General features: G+C 40.0%; 1 protein-coding gene across 1 annotated transcript; it reads right to left on the minus strand.

The window, feature by feature from the left end:
- Positions 1-19262: 19262 nt before the first annotated feature.
- Positions 19263-21271, minus strand: B3GALT1 (beta-1,3-galactosyltransferase 1). Its single transcript, XM_027115159.1, has one exon. The coding sequence runs from the start codon at positions 21043-21045 to the stop codon at positions 20065-20067; it is 981 nt and encodes a 326-aa protein (XP_026970960.1). The 5' UTR covers positions 21046-21271; the 3' UTR covers positions 19263-20064.
- Positions 21272-24144: the final 2873 nt, after the last annotated feature.

Raw genomic sequence — 24144 nt, forward strand, 5'->3', positions numbered from 1 at the left:
TTCATTTCTGTTTGTTTGTTCTTTAATTCTTCTAGGTCTTTGTTAAACATTTCTTGCATCTCTTGATCTTTGCCTCCATTCTTTTTCGAGGTCCTGGATCATCTTCACTATCATTATTCTGAATTCTTTTTCTGGAAGGTTGCCTATCTAGACTTCATTAACTGTTTTTCTGGGGTTTTATCTTGTTCCTTCATCTGGTACACAGCCCTCTGCCTTTTCATCTTGTCTATTTTTCTGTGAACACGGTTTTTGCTCCACACACTGCAGGATTGTAGTTCTTGCTTCTGCCGTCTGCCCTGGGGTGGATGAGGCTATCTAAGTGGCTTGTGCAAGTTTCCTGATGGGAGGGGCTGGTGGTGGGTAGAGCTGACTGTTGCTCTGGTGGGCAGAGCTAAGTAAAACTTTAATCCCCTTGACTGCTGATGGATGGAGCTGGGTTCCCTCCTTGTTGGTTGTTTTGCCTGAGGGGACCCAACACTGGAGGCTACGAGGGCTCTTTGGTGGGGCTAATGGCTGACTCTGGGAGGGCTCCCACCAAGGAGTACTTCCCAGAACTTCTGCTGCCAGTGTCCTTGTCCTCACGGTGAGCCACAGCCACCCCCTCCACCCCCCCACCCACATGCAGGAGACCCTCCAACACTAGCAAGTAGGTCTGGTTCAGTCTCCTATGGGGTCACTGCTCCTTCCTCTGGGTCCCGATGCACACACTACTTTGTGTGTCCCCTCCAAGATTGGAGTCTCTGTTTCCCCAAGTCCTGTTGAAGTCCTGCAATCAAATCCCACTAGCCTTCAAAGTCTGATTCTCTTGGAATTCCTCCTCCCGCTTGCTGGACCCCCAGTTTGGGAAGCCTGACGTGGGGCTCAGAATCTTCACTCCAGTGGGTGGACTTCTGTGGTATAAGTGTTCTCCAGTTTGTGAGTCACCCACCCAGCAGTCATGGGATTTGATTTTATTGTGATTTCGCCCCTCCTACCGTCTCATTGTGGCTTCTCCTTTGTCTTTGGAGGTGGGGTATCTTTTTTGGTGAGTTCCAGTGTCTTCCTGTCGATGATTGTTCAGCAGTTAGTTGTGATTCCGGTGTTCTCGCAGGAGGGAGTGAGAGCATGTCCTTCCACTCAGCCTTCTTGAAACAATCTCTTGTTCTTTTTTTTTTAAGTTTGATTTTCAAATATACTTTTTACTGCTTTTTCTCTCTCCCTCTGGATCTGATGGATGTTTTCTAGTTGTATCTTGCATGAAACAAAGGGAAAATTATTAGCTTAGAAGAATAAGGTAGTGGAAGCCTCTGTTGTTTTTACTTCCTAGCACCCATTCACTCTTCTCCTGGAAACAGTTATCCAGTTTATCTCTGGGAAGCTACCCTCTTTCCCACCGTCCATTTATATTTGTTGGGTGGAGCTCCCACCCCCTGGAGCAAGTGGCTCAGGCCTGGGCGATCACAGCATTGCACCACCCTGGCCGCAGTGTTTGTTTCAGGGAGAAGAAACCAACGAGACAGTTTCTGAGACTGTTAGGAAAAGGCTCTTTTCCACTGAACTTGAGATGGGAAGATGTTAGGTTGGAACTTCTGGTGGCCATCATCAGTCATGAAGGGACAGCGTACCTGAGAATGGAGCCAATACACAGTGGTGTGTTATGATATGGATGGAAAGAGACCTGGGGACTGCGCGACAGGACAAAGCATCCTTGAAGCCAGCTCCACCCTTGAACTTCTCATTTACAACCCAATAAATTCTTTCTTCTTAAGCCAGTTTGGATGAGATCATTGATCACTTAACCTGGGGAAAATGCCAATTAAAGAAGGGGGGTTCAGTTCCAGGCTCTCCAATTCAGTTTACCACACTTTTCATCATTCAGATTTGGCGCTGATACCCACATTAATCGTAAGATGGTGCTGTGACTTTCTTCAGCTATTGTTCCTTGTGCTTTCATCTTCCCTAGCTAATGTTAATGGGGCAGGGTTTGAGTGTTCCTGGATTCCCTGGTGACAGTATCTTCTGGACACAACAAAAATGACATTCCAATTTGGTAATTCTTAGATTCATTTTTTCTCAGACCAGACTTTTAGCTCTTACATTAAGATCTATGATCCATTTTGAATTAATTTTTGTGTGTGGTGTGAGGAATCAGTGAGGTAAAATCATTTTTGTTGCCTGAGGATATCTTACTGTTGCAGATCATTTTTTAAAAAGATTATTCTTTCCCTATTGAATCGCCTTGGCATCTTTTTTGAACAACATTAGACCATAAATGTAAGGATTTATTTCTGAACCCTCAATTCTATTCCATTGATCTATATTTCTATCCTTACACAGGTACCCCACCATCTTGATTTACTTTGTAATCAGTTTTGGAATTGGCTGATATAAATCCTTCAGGTTTTTCCTGTTTTTTTCCCCTTCAAAACTGTCTTGGCTATTCTGGGTTCTTTGCTTTTCCATGTAAATCTTAGGATAAGGTTGTCAATTGAAAAAAAATTTAAAAACCTGCCGGGATTTTGAATCCTATTGAATCTTCTAATCCATGTACATGGAATGCCTCTCTGTTTTTGTTTTTGTTTTGCGGTACATGGGCCTCTCACTGTTGTGGCCTCTCCCGTTGCGGAGCACAGGCTCCGGACGCGCAGACTCAGTGGCCATGGCTCACGGGCCCAGCCGCTCCGCGGCATGTGGGATCCTCCCGGACTGGGGCACGAACCCGTGTCCCCTGCATCGGCAGGCAGACTCTCAACCACTGCGCCACCAGGGAAGCCCTGCCTCTCCGTTTTTAAAGATCTTCTTGATTTATCTCAGTAATTCATTGTAGTTCTCAGTATACAGATCTTGTACTACTTTTGTTAAATTTATTCCAATAAAAAATTTTTTTTATGTGGACCATTTTTAAAATCTTTATTGAATTTGTTACGATATTGCCTCCGTTTTATGTTTTGGTTTTTTGGCCCTGAGGCATGTGGGATCTTAGCTCCCCGACCAGGGATCGAATCCACACCCCCTGCTTTGGAAGGCGAAGTCTTAACCACTGGACCACCAGGGAAGTCCCCAAAGTATTCTTTTTGATGCTATTGTAAATGAATTGTTTTCTTAATTCCAGTTTTGAATTGTTCAAACCTTATATCTTTTAAAGTAATTAAGAGAAGGACAAATATTTGTACAGGCTGTTAGTAGTTTTCATTTCTTTCTGTAGAACCTCCTTAACATCTGGTACCATTTCCTGTCCTTGAGAAGGACTCGAGTATTCTTGTAAGGCAAGACTGCCAGCAAAGTAGCTCAGTTTTTATTCATCTAGCCATGTTTTTATTTCATCTTTATTTTTTAAGGATAGTTTTGCTAGATATAGATATATTCACTGACTTTTTAAAAAAGAATTTTGAACGTCATTGCACTGTCTTTTGGTCTCCACTGTTTCAGATGAGAAGTCAGCTATTAATAATAGTGTTGTTCCAAAATCTCTCCATTAAAGTCCTGCATTGTCTCTGGTCACACTATCCTTCCCAACTGGAATTGCAACTTTAGGCTAGCAGAGCAACTAACTTAACTTAGCAGAGTTGCTGATTACCAATACTGCTACTTTTATAATAGCCTGGTGAAACACGGATTTTCACTTTCTACTCCAAATCAAGTGAGTCCCCTCCAGCAACAAAGCTCTTGCTTTTCATGGCTAGCCTCACCCTGGCAAAATTACTACACTGACTGAACCATCCCAGAAATGAATGCCAAAGATTCCCTCTGTTCTTGTAATAGAGCTCTAGCAGCTTTTTGTGAATCAACGTTCCTCAATTTGTTGGTTGCCTTTAGTCAATTTCCAGAACCCTGAAATGGATGTTTATGAGAATTTGATTGAGCTTTATAGCTATTTTTTAGAAAAGGATTTGCCAATCTCTTCACTCTACCATAAGCACTGGTTGGGTGATTTGAACTACTATAATTTTACCCACTTATGAATATATTCATATCCTTAATTTTCTTGGACCATTTTGAATCAATAGGAAATATCTGTTGGTCAAAATCATTCCTTTGTAATTGTATAAAGGCTTTAAAATTTTGGTAACTCCCTAATAATCCACTTGTCATAAAACACTCACCATACTCAATAGCAAATTGTCTGTTTGATTATCGTTAACCCTCTCTAAACTGTAAGCTTCATTATGGTAGGGCCTATATCTCTTTTGTTCACTACCTATATTCCTAGGACCCAGCACAATCTGATATATTAGGAGGTGCTTAGACTTACTTTTAAATATTTGCTAAGTAAACAAATAGATTTCCCCAACCCTGTTCCTCGTCTCACGTAGGTGAGGCTGTGCTGAGGTAATAGGGAAGAGCCTAGGAAATGTAAAAAGCATTTTAACTAGAATTCTATGGTTAAATATTTAGTCACTGGGGGTCTTCTTTACTTAGGAAAACAGTGCTTTGCTCTCAAAATGAGTAATAGTTTAACTCATTAGAGCTTTATTCTGTGAACCCTCAATGTATCTGAAGGCACTTAGCCTGTAGTTATAATTTTAGGAAGACAGGGCAATAGAATAGAATAATAGAAGGAAAAACAATAGAAGGAAAAACTAGGACTGGGAATTTTGATTCACCTCTGTCAATAGCTGATTGACAGATACCTGATAACTGATTGAATAACTGATTGAATATCATTCTCTCTGGGCCTCCATTTTCTCATTTAAAAATGGTTTGCAAACATGGCCAAGCAGAAGAATCATCCATCAATGTCGTCCCATTGTTAGAATCCTTGGAGTTGAGGTGTGATCACCTGTATTATTAAAAGCTCCAGTGGTAAGTTTTTTGTAATCAGCTAGACTGGCAAATGGATGGTGTTTGAGACTCACTGGACTAGATGATCTCAACGGCCCCTTTCAGTCCTGAACTTACTCGCTTCCATTTATCTCAACAAAAGTGAAACTCTCTTTGGGTTATGCACCCAGGGTCACCCCAAACCTCTGTGTGGGAGGGTAAGTCTTTGAAGATGGAGTTTATTTAGGCCAAAGAAAAGACAGCTTCTGGCTTGTTTCTGCATAGTCACACAAAACGTGTGTGCATGTGAAACGGGAATTGGGGAAAGGAAACTTACACCTCTTTTGGCTGAATGACAATTGATATAGGAGGAGAACTGCTAATTATCTAATAAACGAGGCTGCCAGGGTATTTTGATCACTTTATTCTTTTTGAAACTGCAAGTGAGCATCTGCTACTGTCTCTTTCATTTCCCAACTTTTAGAAAAGCAGCCCTTCCCAGCATGAGCTTATTTCAAAATAAACTGAATAAGGCTTTGCGTGTACAGAGGGTGTGCTGGGTACTGTGAACAGGACTCTTCTTAACCAATTCCACAGTCTATTTTCCTGGGAATAGAATAAAATAAACTTTGAGGCAAGTGTGGCAGATAGCTGCCTAGACCGTGTAAATGTTCCTGCTTAAACACAGGCGTTTGATTCCTTTTTGTCTGTGAGAAATAAAGACCCATCTAGGTCCCTAAGAGGGAAGCTGAAATCAATGTAAGGATCTGAAGATGCTGGTGCGCTCTCTGTTGCTAGAACAGTGCTTCCTCTAGATGCCAAAACCTGATATTTGCTGAATTAGGCTTTCACTGGAGAAGCCTAAGTGCATGGTAGAACGGCTGCCCCCAAAGCACCAGAGATGTGCTCTGTTCTGCAAGAGAACCACAGGCTATGTTTCCCTCTTCATGGATGCTAGTGAACTTAGTGCTTTTTCTGATAGGTAGCAATTCTATTTAGAAAGCTGAAAATAATAAACGATTTTCATATACGATTTACTAACCCAGTGATTCTCAGTCTTCTTGGAATGATGAGCCACTTTGACAGAAATGTCTGATAGTAGCAGACATTTTAATTAAATTAAAATACGTTCCCCAGCAGAAATGTAATGTATCCACTAAAAACAACATATACAAAGAGCAGAACAACACACACGAAAAACGTTTATAACTAAGTAACAAAGATAAGATTCCAGATTGCATGGCAAATATTACTAATAAGTAAAATAGACACAGGAAAATTATTTAAAGGGAACATATAGAATAATAATAATTACATTAGAATGGTGTGATTAATAGCTGATATTTTTTTCTTTTTCATACTTTCTGTAAGAAGGTTTAAAACATTAAAATCTCACTATGGCTAATTAAGAATAAACACTATTGAATGAAGATCATCTAATGATCTGAGCAGCCACCTATACCTCCCTGTCTTCCCCTTCCCCACACATTCCTTCAGTCAGAGTAACAAAGGAAGAGGCAAGAGTTCATTTATGGGAAAAAAAAGTTGGAGGTTTGAGTTGACTGCAGGCTTAATATGAGTCTAGCTATCCCAAGCTTAGGTGGTTTAGGGATGATGGACCACTGAACACACCTAGACTATTTTGTGTGTGTGTGTGTGTGTGTGTGTGTGTGTGCATGCATTTATTTTATTTTATTTTATTGTTTTTTTACATCTTAATTGGAGTATAATTGCTTTACAATGGTGTGTTAGCTTCTGCTTTATAACAAAGTGAATCAGTTATACATATACATATGTTCCCATATCGGATTGTGTATGAGAGCATCTATGTTACAAAGGATACTGACAAATCGTACTGACAAGGGGGAACTGACAAAGGAATGCTGAAAATGTTGCACCACCTGCTCCCTCCGTCTTGCACTTAAGTGGTCATCTATACCTATTCTATTTGAATCCAAACATGACTCTTCCGTCTAATCCAAGCTCCACTGCCACTACCTTGAATACCCCACTACCACTACCTATTCTGCTTTAAAACCTTTAGGTTACTCCCTATGTTCTACAGCCGCCCCCTTCTAACACTGTGTTTCAGCTATACCTAGCACAATAATTTTTGGCATACGCTAAATAACAATAAATATTTGCTGAATGAAAAAGCACTCCTTTATCAGTTACTGTGTGAATGAGAGAATGAGTCAAAGAACTGTCAACTATCATTTTCCAGAATAGTAGAATAAGGACCTCTGAAAATCTTCTCCTCCATGAAAGCAGTGAGAATATTAGAAAAAACTCTCAACTGTCAAAATGAACTTTATTAGAGCTCTGTAAATTAACTAAAGCCTTGCAACGATCTGAGGAGTGTTTATTTAAGAAATATGGCTGGACCTTTATAAGAACAGCAAGCTTTGTGGGGTATTAATTTGCCAGTCTTATCCACCTTTCCCTAGCTCTGCAATAGTCTTGAAAACAACTATGGTAGCTGTGGAAACCAGCAGCCCAGAAACCCACGATACGTTTGGAACTCCCCAAATACCCCATAACCAGAGAGTTGTCACTATTTGACCTGCCTGGCAACTTGCTGATGGGCTCCATTCTCAGGGCTTGCCTTTACTGCAACTGACATGGATCTCACTCTGTGAAAACAGCCCTACCCATAGAGCATTTGTCAAATACAATCAGTGGCAATTGTTTAACATCATAGCTGCCTGAGACAGTGTTACCAGCAGGACTAACAAGAGGCTGACCAAATTCTTCAAAGAAATCCTGGAGAATGAGACGTCCATAGGGGGCTTTGAAAAGTAGTTCTGGCATATTCCTGGGAGTCAAAAAGGCCACGAATATGTACCAGGCTACGTATTTGCCCAGGAAAGACTTAAGAAGGCCTGATGGTCATAACTCTAGCTAACTCAGAATCTCTGTGCAAGCAGAAAGTGAAGCCAAAGGTAGAGTTGTAAACAGCTTTCCGGAGCACTGAAAGCATGGCCAAGCATGCACACATACAGCCCCTTTGCAAAGGCTGGAAAACATATTGGTTCAAGGCATTTAAAGAAACCTCTATCTAAAAAAATAAAAACCAAAAAAGCGAACCCCAAGAATTTCAAAAGAAAGAAGTCTCTATCTAATCACTAGTTGGCCACTAACCTTACTGAATAGAGACTTCAGTGGCCAATACAACAAAGAATATAGACTTTACAAAGTTAGTCCAGGAAGATCACTAAACAAAGAAATAGTTAATAACTACCACAACAAACAGCAATAATAACAAACCCTGAGGAGGGGAGAGAAATCTAATTTCCAGAACTGGCATATTGTATTATTTAAAATGTCCAGTTTTCAACAAAAAATTATGAGACATACCAAGAAACAGGAAAGTATTACCCATCTGGAGGAACAAAACACTCAATAGAAATTGTCCCTAAGGAAGCCCAGATGATGAATACTAGACAAAGTCTTTAAATCAGCCATAATAAATATGTTTAAAGAATCAAAGAAAGCTATGTCTAAAGAAGTAAACTATGAGAACAATGGTTTAATAAATAGAGAATATCAATAGAGAGAGAATAAAATTATAAATAACAGCCAAATATAAATTATTTTCAAGTGCATATGAAAATCTTCCAGGATAGACTATATATGCAGCTACAAAACGGTAAATCACAATAGATTTAAAATAAATGAAATCATTCAAAGTATGTTTGCCAACCATGATGAAACTTAACTGGAGATCAACAATTAGAAAGACATTAGAAAATCTTTAAATATTTGAAAATTAAACAATACGCTTCTAAATAATATATGAGTCCAAAAAATCACAAGGGATATTAGAAAATATTTTGAACTGAATGAAAACAAAAACAAAACATATCAGAATTTATAGGATGCAGCTAATGCAATGGCCTAGGGGAAATATATAACCCAAAGAAGCCTATATCAGAAAAGAAGGTAGGTCTAACATAAATAATCCAAACTTCACCAAAAGAAACTTAAAAGAAAAAAAGACAAAATGAAGCAAAAACAAACAAAAAAATTAAACCGAAAGTAAGCAGAAGGATAGAAATAATACAGACCAGGGTGGAAATCAATAAAATAGGAAAATAAAAGCAATAGAGAAAAATTAACCCCAAACTTGGTTCTTTGAAAGATCAACACAATTTGGGAGAAGATAAATAATGTCTGCAAAGTTTAAGGTTGGCAATCATTGTTTGATCCATTCTAAAGGAGCTCATCAGCTCTTTCAACATGAAGGGCAATGATCCAGGGAATCTTCCCCTTACCCCAGTGGATTGATACTAGAGGGTATTTGTGACTATAGCATTATATTGGGTGAACTTCATATTTAGGGAGATTACATGGCATCATCAAATGCATTTCTGAAGGATTTTTATTTTGAGAAGTCCCTCAACTCTCATAATATATGATTGCCCACACCTGCACCTTTCTTTGAATTATGGAAAGGCAATCAAGAACATCAATGAGCAACATTTGACCTGAGTCTTGAAGTTTGGGTAAAACAGAGGTTTGCATTGGGGAGATCATCCCAGACCATAGAGTGGCTACCTCGCTTTAGGAGAGACTTTAAACAAGCACTTACTTTGTATGTAGGTGGAGATCAGTCAAGCTGAGAGGTGCCTCAGCCCTGGTGGGGCGACTGCTGAACGGTCTGGAGATTTCAAACCATGTCCAGTTGCACATGCATAGCTGTGAATACACATCGGGCATGGCTGTTGACTCAGGACAGGGAGCTGGGACAGGTCTGCTTCCTCAAAGCTTTTCAGCAAATTCTATTACCCATTGTGCAATCTGCTTCTCTTAACTTCACAGAAGTACGTTTTCATCTTCAATTATTAAACCTGTTTAAAGTCCTGGTAATCTTCCATTTGTTTGAAGAAACAAAAGTATCAGCACATAATGTAAATTAAACCTACTGTTTCCTGTTTGGGGCTGGGGCTCGAAGACAATATTTGTTGCTATGAGAATGGATTTAGCATTTGAGAGACAAACATGTAGGACTACATATGCATTGCTATATTTCTTTTCTGGTTGACAGACACTAACCTTTATTCTAATGCATTAGGTTTATTCATAATGCTGAATCCACAAACCAAGCTATAAACAATTCTGCCTTGATGATCATGGGATCACAAGTCCTTCTAAAGTGAAGGATCTCCTACTAAGGTAACCAGGGATTAGGAATTCTAAGCATATTCTGATTCTGAGTAACAAAGAAGCTTTAGCTTTTAAAGAATATTGGAAAATCCGCTCCTAAAATGTATAACACTTTGTGCTAACAGTGCATCTGGTTCCTAGTCAGCCTTCAAGGAATATACATTGAGTGAATGGTTGAATCAATGAATATGCCTTCATGGACTTCCATCAACATTCTGCCTCTCCCCAAGGGTAAGGAAGCAAAATGACAGCTTTCTCAACTAAAATTGGTTTTATAGTTTATCAGAAACTTAATGTGAATCTCTTTACATTGACTTTAAACCTAGGTTGCTCTACGTTATACCTGCTTTCTAGTGTGGAGAAAAAAATATCTAACCATCTCTTTCTCTACTTAAAATGTTAGGTATTTCACTTAATATTTATTCCAGGCCCATGGAAATCCAAGCAGGTCTAATTTCTGTGATCCAGTCCATAGCAATACTACAAAATTTAATGCAAAAGAATGTAGCATTTCTGGTATGGGCATCAGAAATGAGAATAATTTTAAAGCAAAAGTAAGCAAAGCAAAACAAACAAACAAGCAAAAAATCAAGCTGATACACAAGAGAATGCGAACTGACAAACACATTACCTTAGAAAAAAGCACGATTGAAAACTGCCTCTGGGGAGCCTCCCTGCTCCCCTCCTTTTTCTTTACTTTTCTAGCTGCAAGAGAATTTGCTGGAAAATGGATCGAAATCTATGACACTTAGATACTTTTCACAAAAGCAAAAGCGAAAGCGAAAGCAAAAGCAAAGAAGCATTGGTCAACATAAAATGAAAACAGGTGTGACCCTTCCCCAACCTTCCACCTCACCTGAGTTAACTGCTTTCTCTTCTCTTCCCTTTCTTCCTGCTCTTTGCTCCTGGTCTCCTTTCAAAGTCCTCATTGTCTCTGTTGCTGACTTCTCCTTTGTCACTTTAGAGTCATTTTCTCCTCCCTCCGTTTAACTTGGAAATAAAAAAGCACATGCAAAGCCTTTGCAAAGTGTGCTTGGTGTTCTTGTTGGAAAACATTTATGTGATTTGTGGCTGCATCTGATCTAGGTCGCCTCCAGATTCAAAGCAGAGTTACAGCCCTCCCTCTGAGAAACCTGTAGCCAACCCAAGACATGGCAGTTAAAAGTATCCCTGGATGAGAGTTTCTGCCTGAAAAATCTGCTTCTCTGTTTTTTGCCACTTAATATTAAGTAATTCTGATGGATGTTCTGAACCTATTTCTCTGACTCTTGCCTAGATTCTGAGGCTATTTTCTCAGCTATCTGCATACTCTTTGGGCTGCATATCTGGACTCTGGGTCTTTTGGGTATACTGACTTTCAAGCACTTCAAGCACTGACTGCCCTTTTGGTCTTGGATATAATGCTACGTCTAATCTTTAAAACCAGGGTTTCCCCCTCTTGTGTTTCCAAAATTGCAAATGGAATAGAAAGGAGTATGATATAATGGAAAAAAGCATTTGGACTCCAGTCAAAAGACCTAGAGTTTGAATACTATCTTTCTGGTTACCAATTTTGGACCCAGGAGAAGTCTCTTACTTTGACTCCTGGATTCCTCATCTCCAAAGTGGTACCAATAATAAATGCTGGATTCCTTACTTAGGAGGGACCACCTAGCTTCTGATTCCATGCCAGAAAAACTTCCTTCCTCTCACCCTAAACACTGCTCCTCTGAATGGCCATATTCCAAGATGATGGTTAGGCCACATTTATGCCTGTTTGGGGGTCACTGTTTGTTGGCAGATGACATATGTGTCTGTTTCTCTCTCTGCTGCTTTTCTTCCGTTCCTGTTGTCTCTATGCTCCAGTACCAGGAGCCCTGTAGCCTGGCCGTACGTGCTTTCCTCTTTCTCCTCTACCTGCGGGATAGTATCCTTCTCCTTAGGCTTGGTAAGCATTTGGTGGTTGGTGAGCAGATGAAGCCATCTTTGATCTGGACCTAAGTTATCAGTTGCAACTTGGTTTTAAGATAGAATCCTGTATTGGGCTACTGGGCACTGTACCAGCGAAATAATAGTGTGGTATTTTGCTTCCCATTGTTTTTGTTTCTTGGGTGTATTGCTTCCTCTAGGACCTCAACCTTCTCCCATAAGGACTTAGAGAAAAACTATATAAAAGAAGTAAAAGGAATGAGTTTCTAACCTAAGACTATACCAGAGAGTCAAACCTCACGCAATCTTTAACACCTCCCAACAAGTTTTTGTGAAGATTTAGAGGCAATATATACAAAGGCCCCTAGTGCAGTCCATAACAGAGGCTTATTTTTTTTTAAATAAATTTACTTTTTTTTTTTGGCTGCATTGGGTATTCGTTGCTGCACATGGGCTTTCTCTAGTTGCATCGAGCGGGGGCTACTCTTCATTGCGGTGCGTGGGTTTCTCATTGCGGTGGCTTCTCTTGTTGTGGAGCACGGGCTCTAGGCGCGTGGGCTTCAGTAGTTGTGGCTTGCGGGCTCTAGAGCACAGGCTCAGTAGTTGTGGCGCACGGGTTTAGTTGCTCCGCGCCATGTCGTATCTTCCTGGACCAGGGCTCGAACCCATGTCCCCTGCATTGGCAGGCAGATTCTTAACCACTGCGCCACCAGGGAAGCCCCACAAATGCTTATTGACTGCTGGTACCTTGAATCCTAGAGTCTTGCTACTAAGGGCAGTCCGTGTACAAACAGCATCAGCATCGTCTGAGAGCTTATAAGAAAATAAGAACCTTGGGTTATACCCCGAACTATTAATCTGCATTTTAGCAAGATTCCCAGGTAATCACTAGGCACGTTACCGTCTGAGAAGCATTGCTGTAGAGCATACATGTCCTTCATGCTGGCCTGCGTGCTCCAGTCTCCTGTTTCTCTCCCGCACCCATGCTGCCTGTAGCTTGGATGGCCTCCCAGACGGAGGGGCACATTGTTACCAATGGCGTGCTTTCCAGTTAACTCAGATACTTCTGCCGAGGAAGTCTGAAGAGAAGCTTGTAGTGGTGAAGTTACCTTTTCCTAAAGGAAATGTGAACTAGCATACGTTGAAGAAACCCCTAGAAAGGAAGCACAGGCAGGGACAGAAGCAGAGCTCGTCTGAGTGTGGTTTGAGACAAACCCCCGAGTGCAGAGAGCACTTGCCTTCTTAATGAGCTCGCAAGTGATGGATGCCTCTCCAGAGGGTCCTTTGCTTCCAAGAGGGGAAAAAGTATAACTGAGCTTATAGATCGTTCTTTCTACTCCACAGAAATGTGTGTGTGAGCTCTGAAGGACAGAAGCTCTATTAAAGTTCCCAGTGAGTTAGGTTAGATCAGAGTGAGTGGGGTTATAGATTTTTGACTTGCACCTTCTTATTAATATTCATTAGATTTGGATATTATCAAACCAATGGTGGTTTATTTTAAAATTCCTGAATCTTTTACCTGTACTTTCATGTTGTTTAACTATTATCTTAAGATGTGTTGTCTTTTTCCATTGTCTTCCTTTTCAGATTTTTCCTTTCCTTTGCACTAAGTTGTCATAATGGGTGATCCGAAGAAACTTTTTCTAAACAAAACCTTTTTTTAAAGCAAAAGTAAGCAAAGCAAAACAAACAGGCAAAAAAATTAAGTTGATACACAAGAGAATGTGAACTGACAAACACATTACCTTAGAAAAAAGCACGACTGACAACAAACATTAAACATCTATATGGTGGCTACTGAATAAGATGCAAATCTCATGTAAAACAGAAGTTTGGAAACAGATCAGTGATAGCCAGAGGGTAGAGAAGGGGGCTGATTATGAAGAGGTGTGAGAGAATTTGTGGGGGAGGTGATGGAACTGTTCTATGTCTTGACTATGATGGTGGTTACTGGAACATATGCATTTGTTAAAACTAACTGTACACTTCAAAAGGGTAAATTTTAAAGTATGTAAATCATAACAAAATAAGAAAGGGGGGGAAGTTCCAATCTGAAAACAAATTTAAAAAATTACACTGTGTTGCATAAGACGTGGGTGTGTGTGGGTGTATATGTTCTTACCTTTGAGATGCAGCTGTATTGGTTAAGAATATGGCTCTTAGAGCCAGAGGACCTGAGTTTGCCCTGAAAGTTATGAAATTCTTTGTTGCCTCAGTTTCCTAATCTGTCAATTGAGGTAACAGCAGCATCTACCTCATGGGGGCTATTGTTAGGAATAAACAACAACAAAGACAATGACAAAACAGGGTAATGGGCACTGAAAATTTAAGGCTTTGCAATGCGAGAAAGTCTCCGATGTTTTCTTTTTCCTCACCTCATGCTCGGTGAGGTCATCTTGTCTCTGCTGAAAAACAGTCTTCATCACAAAACGCCCACACGTAAGTCTTCCCAGCCTGCCATATCAGGCAGCCACTGCTGAGGAAGTGCTCTGGAATAAACCTCAGAGAGAGAATAAATCACCTCTCATGCCATGCTCCCTCCAGGTGAGGACTGAGGTCATTGCAAGAGGCATAACAAACAGTTGACACAGTGTACCAAACTAATAGATTCTATAAGGAAAACTAAATGGAAAATTCTTCTTGAGTGCTAGGCACCTCTGGCTGAAGAGACAGTGGAGCCTCTGTTATTGTACATGTAGTTGAATCAGTAATACTTGTTCATTCATTTCTTTTTCATTTCACAAAAATGCCTCTTTTAACCAAAGAGGTAAGGGAATATTATCGAGGGCAATTTTTCATGCTCACATAGATTATATTCTGGGACACCTTGCTTTTCTAAACAGCCCCATTTCTGTTTTTTTTCCTCTCAGCAATGTATTCAATTCTCTTTCAGCAGCATGAATTCATCTGGAAAGCTATAACAATCAATTAAGTAAATGAGAAAATAGAATGCTTGTAATTATGATAATCGAGCTATATATGAAACCCACCCTCTTAGGTCTACTACCCACACATCTTTAAGCAATATATTAATTAAGCTTTGGGTAATTGTTACAATTAGAATCAAGCTTTTATCATTTAAAAAAATCACTATGAGAGAGACAAATGAAATAGTTTAAAAATATATGCAGCTGTCGGTTTTTAATGCAATTCATTATCATAACTCTATTGTCATCTCCCTGGTTGCATGGAGACAATTCCAGGATGCTTTACTGATGTGACTTTTCATTGACAAGTGGAGGAATTTCATATGTAGCAGCTTCTTCAGATGTTTTCCTGTTTCTCTAAATCAGCGGTTGGCAAACTTTTCCTGTAAAGGACCAGATAATAAATATTTTAAGCTTGCAGGCCAACAGGCAAAGTTGAAGATACAGGAAAGTACAAATGTTGGCAGTTTCTGTATCGATGGGTTCAAAATATAATAAAATAATAATTAAGTACAATTTTGTTTTTTGCAATACACATCTACTAATGAGAAAAGCAGAATTCTTCCTGTTGGGATAATATTTTGCTTAGTCGGAATTAAACGTTAGTGTCTCCTATCTTTAAGTCATTGCAAATGTTCATTGTGAATCCATTCTTAGAAAGATGTGGTTCAGAGTGTGGTTTGCCAACCCCTGCTCCTGATCAGTGTTCTCAACTTTAAGGGGCAAGAAAATCACGTAAAGGGCTTGTTAAAATAGAACGCTGAGCCACACCCCCAAGTTTCTGGTGGAGCCTAAGAATTTGCGTTTCTAATAAATTCCCACTTGACACTGATGTTCCCCGTCTGAGACCATACTTTTAGAACACTGCTCTTGATGTCGGTCCTTTTAAAAAGTCACATTGAATACAAATCTATTTCATGTTTTCATCGTTCTACTCACGTTTCAGCTTACCTGATGGACTTCACCTTTTGAACTCCGAGGTACAGGGTTAGTAGATCCAAAGTTTAATATCCATTAAAAAGTGAAGACCTATTTAGCTAGATCAGATTGATAATGAAAGGAACTTTTGTCTCTTAAAGAGCTATTAGTCTCTTGCTTGCAAAGTGAGGCATCAGCAATCAGCATCTACTTGTCAGCTGTAAAGAATGCCTGAATAGCACTTTTCCAGTCCCATCAAACTTTTAAAAGAGTATGAAGTATTCCAAAGGATACATGTGGGTGAAACATAAGAATGACACTTTTGCCTTAGATTTGACATATCCTAGTTCACCATACATTATCAGTATAATGCTCTCTGGATTGGAATTTCTTGGCATGTTCACCCATAAAATTCAACACAGAGACTTTCATGAGGCCGCCAAAGGGCAAGGGAGATAATAGTTTCCTAAATCCTGGAGTAGCCCATAGTCTACTAAACCATGTCATCTCTGAGTTGACTGTTAAGTGGCCCTGGGCTCTTGCGGATGAGCTCCAAATGGTTTGAACTGTCACCTATACTGAGGTTATGGGGAAGGTTAATAATACGACAGAGCATCAGCTAATTTCAGTAATCACATCTCACCAAAGAGATCCTTTCAGAAAAGAGCCAAGTGGAAAATATGTTCTCCTTCTGTTTATTTGTCCCAGTGGTTTAAAAAATCAGCTTTAGGGAACCATAATCTTCCTCATGACAGATGGGCTTATACATTAGCATCGTGCTTTCAATCAACAGTTTACACTTCACGAGGAAGGTGAAGAAACTGAATGTAAAGACATTTTCAGCATCTATTTGTCATTTTTCAGTTTTATAACATTGATACAAAAAATAGTATTCTGGTTAGCAGCTTGACTGGCAACCCATGTAACCCTAAGTAGTACTACAAACCTGGAGAGTGCACTTTTACAGACAAGTACGGTGGATGAAATAGTATGTACAATTTTGACAAATAAATACATAAATACAATCATTCATATATAACAATATGCCTAAATTTCAATTATCATCAAGCGTTTCTAGTAAATTACTTCTTTCATTCACAAGTTACTCTGTTGCTTATAAAAACTATCTTCACCTTTACAGAAGAAATGACATAATCAATCCCCCCTAAACCCACATATTAGGAAAGGTAGAAAATGAATCCCAGATGCTTTATGTAAATATTCCATTGTCTTTTGATAGAAGAGCTTTGATTGAAAAAACTCCTTCCTTAGCTTCTCTGTAAAGAGTTTCTTTTCCCCATATCATATCACACAAAGGGGTTTTGTTCTTCTGAATTTATTCCAAATTGAAAATGACCTTCATTTTTTAATTCTGGTTATTTAAAAATACAATAAAAATACAATAATATATATTGAAACTGGCATTTGCTCCAATACAAGAGACACAAAGCCACGCAAACTAGTCACCAAAGATAAAAAGCTTTTTTTTTTCCCCCAAAATAAAACTTTAAATGAAAATTTAAGAGTACAGACACGAAGTATTGATACCTTTTGTTATCCAAGGCATAATGAACAAAACAGGCAGAGGGACAGTCAGCAGGTTTTTGTAAAAATTGTCTGAATGACTCCTGGTAAAATGCTATCCGAAACACTATTTTATGTCAAAGAACTGATAATCAATTAAAAAATGGCTTAACAAATCACTATTTGGCCAGTGTCATGAAATTAACAAAAGTAGAAAATTAGAGCTTTTTCCTCATCGCTTGACTTAAACGTTTTTGGAACATTCAAAAAACAAAGGGCAAACATGCTTTAGGCTATTGAAACACCGGACAAGTGGCCTTGCCTCACCAAGCTCCATGCAGAAGAAAATGTACATAGCAAGCCGCTTCTAGCAATACGTACAGCTGGGGAGAAGAAAAAAAATGCCTTGAAAAATATATACATATGGTCTTTGATGAATATTTATATGTTTGTCACATGGGTACTATCTAGCATAAAAAAGTTAGGAAATAGTTCTGTAAGACATGATTCTCTGATTTTTGCCCCTTTTAAAGATGAGGGCTCTATTCATAATTTACTCACACACAGACATATAAAACGACTCGCAGATGTACACATATGATGTTTATACTGTGCAATTCCTTGACACCGAAAGTGGCTCGACTGAGCATAAGGTAGACGCAAGATGTTGGTATGACACTGAGCCTTGACTCGACTACATGATTGACAGGCAAACCAAGTTCAAAGTCATGAGACTTCTCCAGCGATTGGAATGCACAGCAGTTGAGAGTTGGGGGTTGGAGGGTGGCTCACCTTATGCTGATCCATCTTTCTCCAGGATACCTAATGCTATTTTCTAATTTAACTCAGCAGTCCTGCTGACTTGAGATGACGACGTATTAAGGGAAGGAAAGGCCTATCTGCTATTGGGTTCTCTTGGGCTGGAGATAAGAGATCCGGTGTTTTCAAGATATAAGCCATGACTTCCATTCGTACATTTCATCTACTTGTTTGCTATCAACTCCTAGGGGGGCTTGCAAAGGTCAGGTTAAAAAAAAAAAGGTACACTCTTTGAGTTGGGGAGCTTTCTCTGAGTGAAAACAGAAGTTTTCTAATGAATGGTAGAAGTGTGCAATGTGTGGGTTTGCTGAGTGTCTATTCTTCTTCTGCCAGAGGTGGACTAGCTCTACCAGGCCTCAAAGTTCTTACTGAGAATTCAGATCAAATGTTTCCTGAGATCTAAGTTGATGTGATACATTTTGCAAAGCGTGTGCTTCAATGACTGTAATATACCCCCAGCCAGAGGCTCCTCCCCAAAGAAAGGCAGCTGCCTTCCCTTTCAGCAGCCTGGGATATCAAGGCAATTCACTGAAGTAGTAACTTATTCATTGAAACCTGAAGAAATGACAGAGAAATGGAAACTTCTCCAAACACCTAACATATTGAAGGAAAAGTCAAAATCTTAGAAGAATCAGGTGCACTGATAGTTCATATCTGATCTGTATTTTGACAGATATTTTGTTAAGATGATGTTACTAGTGATGACCATCATTGTAATTATGTAATTATTTTAGCATTTAGCATAATGCATGATACACTGCATTATGTAGCACCTTTTAAACCAAGGATCCCAAAATACTTAGCAAATGTGATTTTCTCTCACAGCACCTGCGAGGTAGGTGTTTTTTCCAGCCGTTTTATAAATGAGCAAACGGAAGCACAGCAAAGTGAGGATGCCTGCTTAAGTGACCCACACGATGGCAGCAATAGAACCTGAACCCAAGCTTCCCCACCCTTCCTTCCTATAAACCTCAATAACAGAGCTTGCAGAACACCCCCAAACAGCATTGCTGTTAGAGGTACTTGGATGTTTCAGATGTGAGAGAGATTACATCTATCAACAGCAGGGCTAAATCCTTCAGTAACATTGCTCCCTGTTCAAATAGTTTCTCATGTGCTTTGCAAAGGTACGGAAGGGGCATCTGACACTAGTGCCAAGCTTTTGTTAATTGTAACGCACACATAAATTTATATTTTTCTCCATGTGATATACTGTCCTTCTGGCCTCCTACCAACTTATTTCTATACATGTATCTGCCTGAGCCAGAAAGTGTGAAGTGTATTTAGTGACACTGTATGGAGGGAAGCAGGTGAGATTACATTTGGCAAAATCTCCTTGGAGGTAATGTTTGTTCTGAAAGAGCAGGAAAAAAAAATTCTCCAGTTTATTTTGTTACGTAGCATTTTATATACATTCTACCCGCTGACCAGGTTTAATCCTTGGATGAGCAAGCAGAGTTGTCTTCCAAACATACAGAATATTTAATTCTCAAGTTTAAATTCCCATTTATTTAACTGCAGCCTCCCTGCCAGTCCTAAGTTCATTTCTTAGTGGAACTGCAAATACTGTACACATTACATGGCAATATATGTAGAAATTCAATGTAACAGCACACACAATATTAATAATCACATCCAGTGTGTCTCCCTGACTGTGCATTATTTCTGAATTGTTTTTGAAAAAGTGTTATTTACTTATTTACTTTTGCGGAGAGGATATGAAGACATTACCGTGAGTTCTAGTTTCCCAGAACCAGATTTTTATCTCAGATGCACAGTATGTAAATCCTAGCAGTTGTTAGGAAGTTGCTTTTTGAGATAAATGCAATACTTCAGGACCTGAGAATGAAATCTGGTGCTTTTAACGCATGTATTATTTCTATGAGCAGAGCTTAACACGCGTAAATTGGCAATCCAAGAAAGGAACTAGGAGTGGGAAGAAAAACACTTTTTACAAAACCCCTTCACCAGTTCATTTCCTCTGGTGACACCTGTAAAATACCTACACCCTAGGCCTCATTTCTTAAAAAAGAAAAGAAACGTATTTACATTGGTAAAAATCCTAACATCTGAGATGTTTCTTGCTTGACATGTCATTCCAGATTCTGTGCATTTCTTCTGGAGAGATCTGATGCACGGTGATAACTCGGCGATACCTACACAAACTGTAGGCCATTTTCCAGTGATTGAAGCCACTGTTCTGGAAAGGATGGATGCCCAGCTTTCGAAGACACAGTCCCACATATACATCTTCCAGGTGAAGCAGCCTGGTGTGGAGGGAGGTCTTGTAAATGAGTTCAGCCACATCAGCTGAAAAGATATAGCCGGTCCCCGAGCAGAAGGGTGGGTAGTTACTGTCAGGGTACAAATCCCTAGGCATATACCACTTACTGCGGACGTCTCGGATTGGCCCTCCGTTGATGACATAGCCAGTAAAATACCTTCTTCTTGGCTTGGTGGACGGTTTTAGTAGTTTATAAATAAGGTTGTCCATGTTGACAAAAATGTCGCTGTCTGTTTTCATGACGTACTTGGCTTTTGAACAAAAAGTGGCCACCCACCTCATCCCCATTAAGGTTTTGAGGGTAAGGTTATGGTAGGAATCAATGAAGTCCTCCACGATAATGTCGTGAAAGATCTGGCTTTCTTGCTCCACCATCTGATTGAGAACGGGATCAGCGTTCTTGCCCAGGAGGAAGAGAGTGGCTATCTTGATCCCTTTAAAGTTGTTCTCATCCCCCCAGGTCTCTCGGATCGCCTGCCGGGCATCGAATTCTTTATGGGTGGTGCTGATGAGGATAACGAGGAAAGGAATGTTTTTCTCACACTTGTTGGGCTCATTTATAAGAAATTCAAAAGAATGGGGGTTTATAGGTCGAGTTCTTATGTTGCCAAAGGTGAAGTTTTTCCTGGCAACTGTTAGATGGCTGAATGGCTTGGAGCCAGTGTAGGAAGAAGTAGGGCGAGTGACACTCAAGTACCAGAGAGCGCTGGCCCAGCACACGACTGTCAAAACGTATAAACAGGAGACCTTTGAAGCCATTGTCTTGAGAGCACGTCTATTCCCAATATTGAAGAGTATGCCTTCTCGGCATTAGTTTCTTTTCATTTGGCAAAGGTGGCATATTACTAGTAAATCTTAAAGTTCGACAGAGAAGCGTGAGTACAGGACTGTCCATGGGTCTCAGTGGCCGTCTGGCACCTCTGTATTCACTCTACTTTTCTCCAAATCTGATACAAGGGTCCATGTCTCATAAATCTTCCTCTTAACTCTGCAAAATCAAAGTACAGTTGTCATTCAGATTTACTTAGTCATTTCACATCCTCAAATAAACATAATAAGGGTATAAGGATTACCCATGCTGATTAAAATAAACACAGGCATTCATTTCCATCAGTATTGACAACTCCCTGACACAAGCATTCTACCTTTCTTCCCTTGATAGGAGTTGTTTACAGATATTCATAGCTCCATGGTATTAGCAAATACATTATAAACTATAGATGAACCATGAAGGAAACTGAATATTCGTAATTTTAAAAAAGATTCCCCCTCTTCACAAGAGGCCTTCTTTGAAGTTAAATATCAATACTTTCTGATGCTGAAGTCTTCTTTCAACCAGGAAAATGTCACCCATGGCCTCATATCTTCCATTTTTCTCAAGTCTAAGTTTTGGTTTGCTTGATTCTGATGAAGTCATCAGTTCTCAACATCTCCTCGTTTTCTCTAGCCCCGTTCTTGAAAATGTGTCGATCACCACTGGAAAATCTTTGCTGAAATTGTCTTCCTTGGCTTTGACTTAGAAGTAATTCCCAAATTTTCTCACTTTTTTCCTTATTTTGGCTCTCACAAATGTTAGTTCCTCATTCTCAGTTTTCTGTAATGCTTCGTATGGAGAATATCCTTACCCCTCATGCATGGAGACCATGGCCCTGCTGTCCTTCAGAGAGTGGGCAGCATTCATTTTGGAGCTGATCTAAATGGTATCGCTTTTTGTGGTTTTCAGCAATTCACCCTTATGTTCCTTTGGTGAAATTATACTGTCCTCTTTTAATTCTTTTTACTTAGTTACACTTGCCTGTAAACATGGCAGGAGTATAATAAGGGAGACCATTGAGGTTGGGGGCCACAAATTCAACGGAGATGTGACAGAGCACTTTAACTGATGTTCAAATTAAAAAGTTGTCCTTCAGAACCGTAATCCTTTCTAGAACTTCTGCTGCTATCGTGTCAGTCAAAAATATATGCCAGGTTACGACAACCATTCATGTAAAAAATTATCTCTTCCTTCTTAGATCAAAATGTGCAAAATGTGTCTTGGAGGACACAGATAGCAGATAATGGATATCAGTTTCACCAAAGTCTGCTTTAAAGAAAACTAGGCACTTAAATGTATACACTGTGTTGAAAGAATTTAACTGGGATTACAGATTGAAAATCATGTTTCCAAGCACAATAGTCATAATGAAATGAAAAGACATGATGGGCAACAGCAGAGGTAATACACATCTTCTTGTCTAAGCCAAGCACTGACTGTGAATATATGATCCGTAGGAGACCAGCCATAACTCAGCGCAGTTACGGTTCTAACTAAATGAATATTAGAATGGCTTCAAGCAGCATGACTCTAGGCATAGTCAGGCCTTCATCTGACCCATATTAAGTACTCTCTAAATATAGGCTCCAGTATCCTTGGCCTTCTGGAGGGAATTTCTGCTCTAAAGATAAAAAGGATGTGCTGTGCAGCAAGCTTTGAAACTTTAAGCAGTAAGCCAAAGGAAGTGTGAGAAATCAGCAACAGAGAGTTTAGAAAAGGGTTTCTCACCTTGGGATACACAGACATCGACTCCATTTGAAGGCCAAAGGGACGTGAGTGAGTCTCAAGATGGTACTAGAAACCAAACTTTCTCCACCATTGTCCTAGCCTAGGATCTGATTCTTATGAGCCTACCTTTATCATCATATAGCCCTTGTCACCTCTCACACTTTCCTACTAGACTGCGAGCCACCCATCACTGAACCGTGAGGGGGCTCCCCAAAAGCAGCACCTGGAAGGGGCTTCTACCAAGTTCTCTTCTGGAGCCACTAATCAGGCTATCAATCGGGGGTTAAGGGCGTGCTGCAACGTATTGGAAAAACAGAAACAGAACGCACACGCCTCCTCAAGAAACTCACAGTCTAGGAGGAAAGACGTCAAGCGAATGATTAAAACAGTGGGATAAACATTTTCATCATAAGGCTAATGGAGTACATAGGAGAGGTGGGCTGGTGGACAGGGCATGGGAGAACTAGGGATGGTCCTGCAGACTGTGCAGAGTGCTTCTCCAAAGGGACCATTCTCCTAAATTGCAGTGTGAGTCCCACGCTCCATCCGCTCCCAGAGTCTAACAATGAGGTTGCCTTGGGGACAATGCCATGGAAAGTTCATAGAAGTTATCTAAGCTGAATCTTCAAGGACATCTAGGAATTATCGGGATGAGGGTCGGGCATTCCAGGCAGAGGGACCAGCATATGCAAAGGCATAACATGAGAGAGCCTAGTGTGTGCCAGGGCTGTAGAGTAAGGGAAGAAGACAGGGCGATGGGGTGGTGGCTGTGGAGACAGGTAGGGGGCAGATGGTGAGTGGTGCTCAGAAACTATTCTTAGCCGAGGAGCTGGTTACCCATCTTTGCAAACTAAAGGGCGTAAGGGAGGATTTTACCTTCCCCAAATCCTGTCCACTGATTTTCAATAGCAGTTCATTTTTCCATATTAAGGATATCTATCTCCCATAGCTCTGTGCCCCAGAAGAATAAGCAAAAATTTGTTTTATCTGATAACTTTCTGTATGGTTTTCCAGGAGAAGGGACTCCATAAACACAGGCAGCTGGGCAATTTAAAAAGAGCTAAAAGAGGGAGAACTATGAGAGGAATAGGTGAGAGCACGAATCAAGTATATGTATTTACAAACCCTTTTCACAGAAGAATGAGCATTCTTCCCTAGACAGCTAACAAACATGATACTTCTTACCATTGTTACTGTAGGTCTCATTTAAAAATGTGTATAGTGCACCAGGCACTGTGCTATGCGCTGTATTCAACGCCATGGATTTTACAGAGTTTCGTTCCTCACGGTTTTACAAGGGAGATATTTTCTCCATT

This window comes from Aethalodelphis obliquidens, unplaced genomic scaffold (assembly GCF_003676395.1).
Source record: "Aethalodelphis obliquidens isolate GAN/ISIS:26980383/991018 unplaced genomic scaffold, ASM367639v1 scaffold2, whole genome shotgun sequence".
Lineage (NCBI taxonomy): Eukaryota > Metazoa > Chordata > Mammalia > Artiodactyla > Delphinidae > Aethalodelphis > Aethalodelphis obliquidens.

What these genes read in the sequence shown, in the direction of transcription:
- B3GALT1 (XM_027115159.1), bottom strand. Translation starts at nt 21,045, where the DNA reads ATGGCTTCAAAGGTCTCCTGTTTATACGTTTTGACAGTCGTGTGCTGG.